Here is a 13,570-nt window from a genome sequence, read left to right as displayed (position 1 = left end):
GCAATCCCATCCCTCCAAGTGACTCCACATATACACAGTAGTCCTCACGTTCAAAGTATTTTGCCATAAACAGCAATAGCATGGATAATACAGTAGACCCTCCATCCCAAGTTAATGTTATCTTTTGTCAGGTTCAAAGTTGAAGGCCTCATTCTGAATGGGGAATGCTTGGTCTCCATCAGAGCTCTAACATCCAGGCTACTTCCTCAAATGCTCCCACTATAATCTGCCACTGATAGAAGTCATTTCTCAGCACTGTCACATACAGATGTATTCTAGTTCAGCGAACATGGTTGAGCTTTTTTTTTTTCACCTTAAAATGTACTGTATGTCATGAACACTTCATGAGAGGAGGATAACCCTGAACTATGTATCCCACTACATACAATAAGTGATTATAGTACTACTACTAATTATTTATATAGTAACAGCACCAACATCATCATCATCACCATGTATTTATATAGCGCCACTAATTCCGCAGTGCTGTACGGAGAACTCATTCACATCAGTCCCTGCCCCATTGGAACTTACAGCCTAAATTCCCTAACACACACACAGACTAGGGTCAAGTTTGTTAGAAGCCAATTAACCTATCAGTATGTTTTTGGAGTGTGGGAGGAAACCTGAGCACCCAAAGGAAACTCATGCAAACACGGGGAGAACATACAAACTCCTCACAGATAAGACCATGGTCGGGAATTGAACTCATGACCCCAGTGCTGTAAGGCACAAGTGCTAACCACTGAGCCACCGTGATGCCCATATGATCTGTAGCTCTCTACAAACTACATCATTTAAAAGATAATTCCACCCAAAACTAAATTCATTAAGCTCACTAAGAAAGGATCAAAAGTTATACTTACCTTCAGTGCAATATCCCAATTTCGGCGGGACAGTCCCGATTCGAGGGCACTGTCCCGCCGTTCCAATCGGGACATACACCCATTGTGTCGTAGCCATGCCCCCTCTGTTGGGAGGTATGGTGCAATGTTTGCCGAATCCAATGTCACCTTGACCTGGTGTTACCACAATCCAATGGTCTAGTGTTACACTCCATACTCCTATACAGGTGAACCTATTTCAAAGAGGCATTGCATCGGGTAACATTGGATTGGGGTAATGAAAGATCATATTAACACTATACCAAAGGCAAATATAATTTTATATTTTATATTATGTTAAAGAATACCACCTAAGGTAAAACATTTGTTTGTAAACTAATCACCAATGTTTGTTCCTTATAGAATACTCTCTGTCCCTGAAGTGTTTTATGAAACAAAATGACTGCACAGAGAAATGAATTGTATTTCATCTATAAAGACATATGATAATACATTACATTCCCACTTGAAGAATTACAAGAGCAGGCAACAAATATAATATGCAGTAATCCTATTCCTGTGCTGTTGCTGAATTGTCAAATAATCTTCTACAAATAAAAGGAGATATTTTAATTAAATTCTAGGCAATATTCCTCATGTGGACAAGACATTGTAGTAGAATTTTATTATTTCTTAATTTAAACTGGGTTTGAACTGGAAAGCACTGCCAAGATTAAGATTGTTTGCTATGGCAGAAAGCACACCAATAATGTGGAATAATTGTCTGTGTTATTTGTGTTCTTAGTTGTTATCCTCTGTCAAAGGCTAAAGACCAGGAATCTCAAGAGGATCATAAAACAGCAAGATGATCCATAATCTGCAGACCATTTATATAATTTGGACATCTCTAATCAGATTAGACTAAATGTTTCAATGGTGGCCAAGTATTTAACTGTTTGCAGATTTAATCTAGTGCCATATTAAAATCAGGTGGGAGAAAGCTATGTATTCTCCACATTAATCTTATTGATTTATCATTGAATGGGTTCTAACAAAGAAAGGCAGATGTACATTTTCAATGTATTCCACAATGATAGTGAATTGTAGGTATGAAGCGTGGACAATATACTTTAAAGAGAGAACATGCTATCATATTCGCTAATTTACAGGGGTCTGTTTAGCCAATGGAGAGAAAATAAAACCTGCTTAACATAGGGGTCTTAATATATAGACCCCCTTAATGATAAATGACCTAATGTAAATGTTATTCCAGAATGCAGCTATGAGTGTTGGTTGGTTCTCAAGTGTTGGTTGGTTCTCATAACTAAGATCACCACATTTGCTTTTGCTATTCTCATGCTCCCATGGTATAAAGTTAGGTGACACTGGTAAGAGGTAATTTATGTGAATTATAGATATACTTGTATTGGCATCACACAACCATAAAGTATATCTAATAAATTGCTGGAAGTCAATTAAAATAATTCAACTTAAAAAATGGCAAAAATGACACAGGGACTTGTGGCTTTGGGCTTAACAAAAATATGTGAGATACATAGATATTTTAGCAGTGGGAATAATAAGAATGGTGGTAGTTTAAAAATCCATTTAACATTGCCTAGAAGTTATTTTGATCAGTCTAAAGGTCACCTCAGCTCTGCTTATGTTTCTGAAAATGCACTGTAGAATAATTATACAATGAGGTAATGTGATACTGATAATCTACTGTATGTGTTGTTAGCATTTGTGAGAGGTCATTTAAAAGTTATAATCGATATGTAGTCACTTCTGATTTTTTTAAACAGTGTCATCATTATTTCAGTATTGAGTTTATTAACTTTAAATAAATATCTTCAATCTGGGGTGTATTTGTGTTATATAAAATATTGACCACTTAATAAATTCCTGATGAAAAGATGTGCCAGTTCCTTATTCTGCTGTTAATAACATAGGTCAGTAGCAGTTAAGTGCAATTCGTGCATGTTAATTGGGCTGACTGGCATTTCTCCAGACCCGGTAAGCTCCCTACATTATCAACACTAAGGGTATATGTACTAAACTGCGAGTTTGAAAGAGTGGAGATGTTGTCTAAAGCAACCAATCAGATTCTATCTGTCATTTTGTAGAATGTACTAATAAATAGCTAGAATCTGATTGGTTGCTATGGGCACCATCTCCACTTTTTCAAACCCGCAGTTTAGTAAATCTAGCCCTAAGAGTGCGAACTCAATTCTTACTACATTGGCCTATTATAGCTTGAGAGACGGTACCTCTTACCGCTTTGATTGTCTGTTAAGACCCAGTCTTGTTTCATAAATATGTTTGCCTCCATTGTAAAGCACTATGGAGCATGCTGGCGCTATATAAATCAATTTTAAAAATAATAATAATAAAAATAATAATAATAATAATAATAATATTAATAATAATAAATGTCTTTATAAGGTCCTCAGCTGTGTTTATTTTAACTGAAGAAATTTTATTAAGTTTTGCAAAAATGTCAAATAAGAGTACAAATAAAAAAGAAAAAGAGTGTAGGGGGAGACATTAAGTTGGGCGGGAGGGGAAGGAGGGGTACATAGGGGTCTATGCATAAAGTTGATGGTTGCTATGCATAACATGCATAATGGAGGAGATATGGCAGAAATCTCCTCCGTTTAGGCAAATACCAAGCAGCATCCCAGTCCTCATAGATTACTATGGGGCCTGCGATGTTCTGCAATGCATGAAGCTTTCATAATCTTTGCATTGCTCAGACAGTTAACACCAACTCAGGATGGAGTCCTCTGTCTTTTCCTATGGAATTCTACTGAAGCCTCTCTGGCTCTGCAGAATCTGCTACAGTGGAAACGCTGTGCGCACTTCCTCCTTTCACCAGCAGTGATAAGTTGCCGGTAAGCAGGAAATAGTAATCGCATCACAGGGGTCACTTCGCCAGGGCTCCCAGAGAAGCCCCGGCATAATGCATTTCAGCGATACATAAGCCTGCATCGCTAAGATTTGAAGTGATGCATATTTGCTGGTACTGGATATTATTAATGCATCGACCCCATAGTGAGTAAGGAACACAACAGTAGCAGCTGTGCTTTTTTAAAAAAATTTAAACTTTTTTCTTAAGTCCACAAAGGTTTCCAAAGCAAACAGCTATACCACCTACGTCTTTTGGTGGTAAAATGAGTAAAGACTTATTCATCTGATTTGTGAATAAATGTGTTTCTAATTTGTTGGTTAATGATTCAGTCATGAAAATTGGCACCAAGTTTTTGACAAAAACATCAATACAAACGAGTAATAAAAATAGACATTCACATTTTTATTTATATTTTAGATTGAAATATTACTTCTCTGAGCCATCAACATTTTACTTTACAAAAAGGTATTGTGCTATATTTTCCCACATACAAGATATTATCGCATTCTCATAGTAATATCTGCACTTAGGACTGTGTCTAGTCATCATAATACAACTTCTCCCTTCTCCTCTCTTACACCAGAAGTAAGCAACTTGTGTTTCTCTAGCACATACTTGCCAACTCTCCCTGAATGACAGGGAGTCTCCCGGAAATATGGGTGATCTCCGTCACTGCCTGAAGAGTCTGGCATTCTCCCTGATGCTGAGCCAGTACAAGACGTGGTTGGCTTCACCATCTGTGGCATGATGACACAGTTCAGAAATTGTGTCCTATGTCCATGTATTAATGCCTATGGAGGTGGCCATTTTCATGGAGACCAAGGGGTATATTTACTAAACTGCGGGTTTGAAAAAAAGGGAGGTGTTGCCTATAGCAACCAATCAGATTCTAGCTGTCATTTTGTAAAATGCACTAAATAAATGAAAGCTAGAATCTGATTGGTTGCTATAGGCAACATCTCCACTTTTTCAAACCCGCAGTTTAGTAAATAGACCCCCAAGATTTAATCAAAGACTGACAGGTAAGACAACATGACTTCAGTAATGGAGACAGAAATGTAAGACACTTCAGTCTCTAGATATTCATTAGCTGCTTTTCCTTAACGCATAGCTGCCTACACTCCCCGGATTTCTGGGAGACCTCCTGGGCTCCCGGGAGAGTAGGGCAACCTCCCGATTCTCGCCCCCGCAATAGATAAGTGATGGGGGCAGGTCTTAATTATGCAAATATCACTTAGCCACACACCCTGCCATAATTGCCCAAAATTGTGACAATCTTCAGGGGGCAGGGCCAAAATAATGCGATTCGTCAAGCCCCGGCCCCACACGCCCACCTCCCCCGGGATCTCCCGGAAACTAACGAGGAAAAGTTGTCAAGTATACTCTAGCATTTGAGGATCTACCAGTATCAGAACGCCAAGGCAAGCACAAACTACCCAAGTATGAACTTCTGGCACTTGAAATGTCACAGTATCTCTGGCTCCACAAGTTGCCTAAGCCATCATCATAAATATTTACAGTATATGTGTATATAAGTAGTGAGGACTGTAAAAGTATTGTCACTGATCACACATTTGCAGAAATAAAATTTGCATTATTTAAATGATTACAATTACCTACATTTTGACAATGCCTGGCGCCTGTTGCCTTAGTTATCCTTTATTACTGGCCCATCTCTGTCTGTATTCATTTACTACCAATGTGGTCACATAGAATTCTTGTCACGGTATCTCTTAGTACTCTGCTTGTGTAATGGCTAATGCACAGTGGGTGTGATATGATACAGTTGTTTGACAAAGTATCATGCACCATACTAGGTATGTGTTTATATATGTGTATAAATATATATATATATATATATATATATATATATATGTATAGCATAGCATTTGATCATGTTAGGACTGACCAGAATGGGAAGACTTTGGCGTCAGTTGGTCAGCTTAACATATATTACAATATGTGGAACTAACATTCCCTGTTTTTAATATAGAACAGTACTTGGTATAGCATTAATCATGTGTTTGGAGAGTGCAGAGTATCCCTGTTTTCTTGTCTATAAAATGTGGGCAACCCCCTCTTGCACCCCAGTCCGTACATGCTGAGTGCAGAGGACCTATGTCTGTTTTTGTTTTTATATATATATATATATATATATATATATATATATATATATATATATATATATATATATGTATATATATATATATATATATATATATATATATATATATATATACACATGGACACATATAAGCATCAATGCTTCTATAGAGTTTTCATAGCACACATGTGAAAAAAACACCTTTCTACAGATGTATTCATTTCCAGTGCACAGAAATAGAACATGAAAAGCATTTGCGAAAGGGTTTTCAAACATATCATGTCAATTTATATACTACAGAGCATTCCTATCATTGTTTGAGAAGGACTTGAGCTGAATTAACATTAGGTTTGATGTAATGCATCTTTCATCTACGCAGCTTAATGAGATTTCTGTCTAATAGAATCAATTAGTCATAAGTTTATGTGCTCTGCGGGTTTGTAATGTCAGAGCCACAGTAAATAATGAGCTATAGCTGCCTTCAGCCCCTAATACATTATTCTATCTGAAATGATTTGCAGACCCTCCCTGAAAACAAAGGGGTTAAATGAACAAGAGTTCTTAGTTCTATTCTAGACTTGTCAAGTCTTGAATAAGCACTATCACTGAAAAGCAATGTTTAAATGGAGTCCTCAACAGTGAAGGAGTTATTATGGTGCTTAGAAAGCCCTGGGAGTAACAACAGAAGGATGAATCACACAAAGAGAGAACATTTTTTCACATCTATTAATGGTTCATTTTTCTCACTTTCTCTTTTTTTATTTAAAGAAACAATAAACATTAAAGCGTCAAAAATGATCAATTTACCTTAGAGCACTGCTTGTGATTCTGGCACCAAATCAAGGAACCATTGTTCTGCAACAAAACAGAAAACACAGTTAGTACAAATGCACCAGAAGCAATTTCAAACAAGTAACGTTAGATCTATATCTGATATACAATATAGTATCTATATCTGATACAGAAGGATTTGCCAGTGTCTCTTTTCTTCCTTTCCAAGTTGGTTCAATCTGCTGAGCAAGGTGACAATGACAGTTGGGTTTATCCTTAGAAATGGACCCTTTCCTCTTTACGGTCAACTAAAGACTTATATAGTCTATAACATAGTGATAATAACACATACTGCAGCCAATCATATGATTGATTTTGCCTAAAGTCCACTAGACTAGTCAAAGCTAATATTTGTTTGACATAAATACAGCACGTTTAAATTTAATAAACAATCTTGAAGGTGTTCCCCATTTCTTCCACTGTTAAGAGCTTTAGCACAGCGCAAAACATCTTAGAACTACCTTAGATGTTGCAATAGAAATAATCTAGGTGCACAAGATGCCACACAAACAGACCATTGTATGGTTACAAAACAAGGCATGATAATTAGTGATGCTGAAGACTGTGGTCATGAATGACCCATACTGTTTCATATATGTGTACTATACTTTTCTATGAGTGCAAGTGCTCATAATTGTCCGCTAAGCACATTTCAAGATGTACGCCCACTCAGTGGTCTAAAGAAACACCACCATAAAAACAGTCTGTGCTTAGCTTTAAAGGTTGACAGATGCTCCAGAAAATGCACATAGTGGAAACAGTAAAATGACTCAACAAAGTCCAAGCTGCTATCACATTAAGACCCTGTGACTGAAGCAACTTAGTACTACTTGCCACCCAGTGGCAGAACTACTGCCATTGCATGGAGGTGAGGTGACTATGCGCCCTGGAGGTGACAGGGGGCTAGACGATGACGGTTCATAGGTCCCTGGTATGCTCTTCTGAGCATGTGTGTGGGCCAGCACATGAGATTTGAAGGCCATTTGGACTTATATTTGTGGAAATGAAAGCCCAATTTGGAATTCACAGAGCATGAACCTTACTCAGAGCATGCTTAGAAAAGCAGAATGGTGGCCAAGGGGATGGACCAGCATCACTGGATTCAGCTACAAATATCTGCAAGGACCAGCGAAGCAGCGTTACCCCGCTGGAACAGCTGTACTTTATCCATTTCAACATTTGCCTCTTTCTCCTAAAATACTGCTTGGTTTACGGCTTAAATTAAATATGAGACAGAGGTGACATTGAGACTGTCTTTATTACATGTGCTACTTTTGTGTTTTTTAAGCTTCTTAATACATTGGTTGAAGGATTGGTGGAGGTGATCTCTACGTAGGATTAAACAACTATGAAATATGAGTGACTTTTGCATTACAGAAGTGCATCTTGTTTCTATTTGAAACAACTGCATCATGATCATTTGGCTTTATTGGTAAGCAGTCATTCTAAACCTACTGGCAGTTGCCATACAGTCTTGCATTTAAGCAGTATGAAACACCCACACAAGACTTGGCAGAGGAATACAATTACCGGCTAACAGTCTAATAGTTAAGAAGAGATTAGTGCAGTAGTTAAGCTGTTGGCCCCGTTTTGTGGTCAGTAATTGCCAAACCAAGACTCAACTTAATGTTATTGCTGGAATAGAGACAAATTGTTCAAGGCGAAGAAACTATGAACATCTACCGACATTACCGTCAAAGCTTTCATTTTAAGTTAAAAATAATGTTTAAAAGAACTAACAGCATGGTATTCCTAATTGAAACAAAACGTATTAAATGCTTGCTGTTTTAGGCTGCCCAAAAGAAAAAATCATAGCTGTATTAAAACATTTTAATGAGAATATTTATCTTGATGTGTGCACTTTGGCAACTATGTTCCAAAACTGAATCATACACATATTTTACAAAAATGTTGTTAAATAAATAATTGTCTGTGATCATCACACTCCAATAGGAAGGCAAGTGACACCCTGGGGGTAAATGTATCAAGCTGAGAGTTTTCCAGCGGGTTTAAAAAACCAATCAGATTCTAGCTATCATTTATTTAGTGCATTCTACAAAATGAAAGCTAGAATCTGATTGGTTGCTATAGGCAACATCTCCACTTTTCAAATCCGCCGGAAAACTCTCAGCTTGATACATTTACCCCCAGGTATAAGTTGGGTGGATGTCTTTAGTGCCCTTCAGCATAAGTCTGTGGGTCATGTTTACACTATACAACAGAAATCCTGGAAAGAGCTGACAGAATAGGGAGAATGAGGACATAGGTGTATATATTATTAGGGAGATCAGGTCAAACAAATCAGGAAAGACAGCACAGAGTCTTAAGGCACAACTAAGATCGCGAGCAGGCACAGGTTCGTGGTTGGTGGCAATAACTGAAAGGTTAATATAATGTACGGTCAAGATCAATACCAAAGTTAGCAGGACAAATTACAGAACCCAGTAACATCAATCTATTTTACATCTGTTTTAAATACATAGTAACTGTTTTTATACATACTTGCATTACTCATTTCTACAATACACCCACTTGAGTTTTATTGCTGCTATAAATGATTTAGTGGACATGATTCAAGACACAGTTTTGTGAATGGAACGGAGACAGGTCTGTCAGGAAGAGAAAATGCCACAGCTCTGCAGATATCATGCTCTTAAACATTTCTTGACAGCGGAGAAACGCACATCAAGACATAGGATAATATGTCATAAGAAAACAATCATTACCACAAGCCTGCTCTTAAAACAGACCTTTTGCTATGTATTTTAAAACAAGACCCCCCAAAAGCAGCAGGAAACATTGGCACTTGTGGCCGTCTGTTAAATTATATGGTCATGTTTGTTTTACTAAAGAAACATAATATGTTATTAATAAAGAGCAAATGAAAGCAGATAATCCAGTGTTCTATTCACCAGTTGATGTAAGCAGATTGCTGAGTCTAAGTGTTGACCAACTGACATCCCACAGACTAACATGTCAGATATTTCAAGGGTATGGGCAGCTGATCTTTTACACATGGCCCTATTTACAAGTGAATTGATGGCAAAATACAGATGAGGCTTTTTTATTTAAGCATTTTAGCTTACTTGGCCTATCAAACTGGCAATAATAAGAAGGATTGCCGGAATTCTTTTTTCTATTGAAGTGTATGTGGGTTATCTGTGAGATCATGTGACATCCTCAGCATGGTGTACTACAAACGATATACCAGTCTACTCTAACTGTGCAACTAGAGCTACAACATAATGTATAACTATAATGTACTGAAAAGAGCAGGTTGCTGTGCCAGAAAAAACCTCTGGGGTATATTTACTAAACTGCGGTTTGAAAAAGTAGAGATGTTGCCTATAGCAACCAATCAGATTCTAGCTGTCATTTTGTAGAATGTACTAAATAAATGAGAACTAGAATCTGACTGGTTGCTATAGGCAACATCTCCACTTTTTCAAACCTGCAGTTTAGTAAATATACTCCCTTATTTTGTCTGTATGAACTAGCAGCGCAATACTAAGTGCCTGTTCCATTACAGCAAAATATATAACAGAAGATTTACAATATAAAAGTACAGCCTGTCGCATAGGGCCTCATGGGCGCAAGTCCACTTGATTAGCGTAAACTACAATTTTTATGACTGCATATGCCCACAAAGCCTGTATGCAAAGTCAATCCCATCTTGCATATACAACTCCTTACATTTATAGAGACGGATCAGGGAAGGCAAGGGGTGTTCAAGCTTAAGCCACATACAATAAGGGCATAAATGTGACTGATGTAGTCCTGGACACACACACAGATACGTGTGTTGCGGGTGCTCTACCAAGTTACGAATTGATAATGATGATGATCAGCTGAGATGCATACAACTCAGCATACTATATAGAATGTCTTTTATGGAAGCAATTCACACCTGCGTTTAAGACGGAAATTATGTCCAACTCATGAGGCCCGTAGTCTTCGTCCATAAAGATCACGTGTATATTTCAAGTCAGATTGTACTAGATAGTGGCCTATTTACTAACCAGCCGTGATAATCATGATACGTTATCACTACTTGTTGCAGTGGTAAAAAGTCTGTTATAGCCACAACTTATCAATACAATCTTGACGAGGCAGATGAACGATACTCAGCTGCCTCTGCCACACTGTCCAGGATTGGCAGAGGGTAATTTACTCCTTTGCCGAGCCAGTCTCGAGGAGTATGCAGATGTGTGATCTTGCTAGCCTATACTAAAAGCCTATACTTGGGCTTGCAGTTACACTTAGTTAAAATATTGAATAAAATTAAAAATAAATAAAATAACAAAATAGACTAATATTGTTTTTAAATTAGAAAATAAAAAATAAATAAAAACAAATATTTTTCAATGAAAAAATACTTAATTCAAATAATAAAATATCCTGAGATAGCAATAACAGAACAAATATCACAACGTGATCCTTGTTAAAAAGGCTTTGCCATACTTTGCATGGGGAAGCTACCGCTAACAAGACCCGGAGAATCTCACCCTTTGATATTTAGGGTGCGGCCCTATAATCAGCAAAAACACCCATTTTCAACAGCAATAGGGTTTTTCACCCTTTGCTGAATATACCCTTATAAACTCAACTCCTCAACCAACAGCTCAATGTGTAAACACATGGAAAAGCCTGGATGTGGGAACTGAATAACTTTACATGCTCATTGCAGAAATCTTATAGAATAAAATTTTCTGTGACCTCACAATTGTTCCTGCAGTCGGATATCAGTTATCAAGGGCATTCGTGCCATGAAGTGCAGCGAGTACCACACCTCAGGCAGCATTCAATAAGGGATGTGCTGTGACATGTCAGTGAATGACCAGATAATGAGCGAGCAAGTGAGGGAGTAAATAGAATTCTCCCCCAGAACTTCTGTTTATACCCTCACTTGCTTGCTCATCATAAACATGCAGTAGGTCGCAAGCAGTGATCCGGTCATTCGCTAACCATCACTTCTCCTTTATCTTTTGTCTATGTAACTATTTCCTTTACTAGGTGGCTTGTTTGACAAGTTGATTGATTGTTACTTCCAATTACTAATCATTAGGAGGACACATGAAAAACAACAATGTCTCTAAAGTAACAAAGGTCAAGGCAACGCTAACATTGACTTTTAATTTGTCCAAACTAATGTTGATAAATGATATCATAAATGTAACCAGTAAGAGCATAACAATAACATATACCAGATAATCTTACTTTCTCTTATCCTAATACAATGGTTACAATGTAACTATGATACATAATAGAAGGCACAACTCTAATAGCGCTACTGCTATAAGGATAAGAACATAAGACACAACATGCAAGGTTTTGCTGCTATAACAAATCTTATACCCTTGTAAGCTGTTATACCATTTGGCCCTATATTATTATATACCACTATATGCTGCTTTGTGACCACACAGGTGAACAGGGATGCAGAGCAGAAATAACAGTTGTGTCTCTAATCACTTAATACAATTTCATACTTTGTGTTACATAGCTTCAAAGTAAATTTGTGCAGGTCGTAGAGCATCGGTTTTATTGTAGTTGACCAGGCATTCAAAATATTATATTGTTAGAGGATTAAATATGTCTTGTAAAGCAGTTCCTGACATTTTTGGAAATTTCCAACTATAATAACTGCAGGGTCCCAATTTCCAAGCCTATATATACAAAAACACCTAATATTTGTCTGGAGCAAATAAAACATTACATGTCATCATTGTTTTACATTTAAGAACTGGTAAATAGTGTATTCATATATCCATTTAACCACATAAAAGCATAATTGGAATGATGCCGTCATTGTATATGCTGCTAGTTATTACAAATTGTATGTCTTCTTTTGTACCGAATATCGTTAGGCTTTATCTTAATGACAGCTTTTTACTAGCAACAAGTAAATGTTTCTTTTGAGACTACATTCCTATCTAATGATGTTCTCATGGAAAAATTCAACAATGCATCAACACATTGTCTGACACTTGCCTAATGCATGTGTACTATTAAAAGATAACCTGATTCAAAACGGTTTAAGAAGGAACACCGCACTATTCACTTGAGTGTAAGATTCCCAAATTCTGTTTGTAAATGAAAATAATTTTAGAAGACTCTAACTTTTATTTTTTGCACAGTTCAGGGTGAGTTACAAATTCATTCCGCCAGTGCATGGGTTCAGAAATAATGTGCCTTAGACAACTTATTTATTTTAACTGAAAAAGTATTCTTCAACAAGAGTTTAATACATTGTATAAAAATTAGGGATGTGCACCGGCGACTTTTGAGGTCTCGTGTTTTGTGTTTTGGATCCGGATTTTCGTTATTTTTGAGGTTCGGATTTGTCTCGCAAAACACTTGACGAAAGGTCTCGGTTCGGATTTAAGGTATTGGATTCGGATTTTTTTTGAAAAAAACATAAAAAGTTTAAAAATCAAGTTTTTGGGCTTATTTTCACTCCTAGGCTATTATTAACCTCAATAACATTCAATAACAAGCATTTCCACTAATTTACAGTGTATTCTGAACACCTCACAATATAGTTATTAGTCCAAAACGTTGCAACAAGGTATCTTTCTGGACTGCGTAGAGGAATGGGTCACCACAATATATATTAAAAACCCTGAACTTTTATGAATCGCACCAATAAATGTACCTGGACTGCGTAGAGGAGTGGGTCACCACAATATCTTAAAAACCCTGAACTTTTATGATTCGCACCAATAAATGTACCTGGACTGCGTAGAGGAGTGGGTCACCACAATATCTTAAAAACCCTGAACTTTTCTGATTCGCACCAATAATTGTACCTGGACTGCGTAGAGGAGTGGGTCACCACAATATCTTAAAAACCCTGAACTTTTATGATTCGCACCAATAATTGTACCTGGACTGCGTAGA

General features: G+C 37.1%; 1 protein-coding gene across 1 annotated transcript in view; it reads right to left on the bottom strand.

The window, feature by feature from the left end:
* The window catches only part of ANOS1 (anosmin 1), a 174,087-nt gene that overhangs the window by 128,762 nt on the left and 31,755 nt on the right, over positions 1 to 13,570 (bottom strand). The window contains exon 2 of the mRNA XM_075196468.1: positions 6,647 to 6,694. Coding sequence (XP_075052569.1) covers positions 6,647 to 6,694 — 48 coding nt within the window. The remainder of the gene's footprint in view (positions 1 to 6,646; positions 6,695 to 13,570) is intronic.

Source organism: Mixophyes fleayi, chromosome 2, assembly GCF_038048845.1.
Source record: "Mixophyes fleayi isolate aMixFle1 chromosome 2, aMixFle1.hap1, whole genome shotgun sequence".
In the NCBI taxonomy this organism is placed as follows: domain Eukaryota; kingdom Metazoa; phylum Chordata; class Amphibia; order Anura; family Limnodynastidae; genus Mixophyes; species Mixophyes fleayi.
Note: the sequence above shows the minus strand (reverse complement) of the source record. Positions and strands in the feature narration are given on the sequence as shown.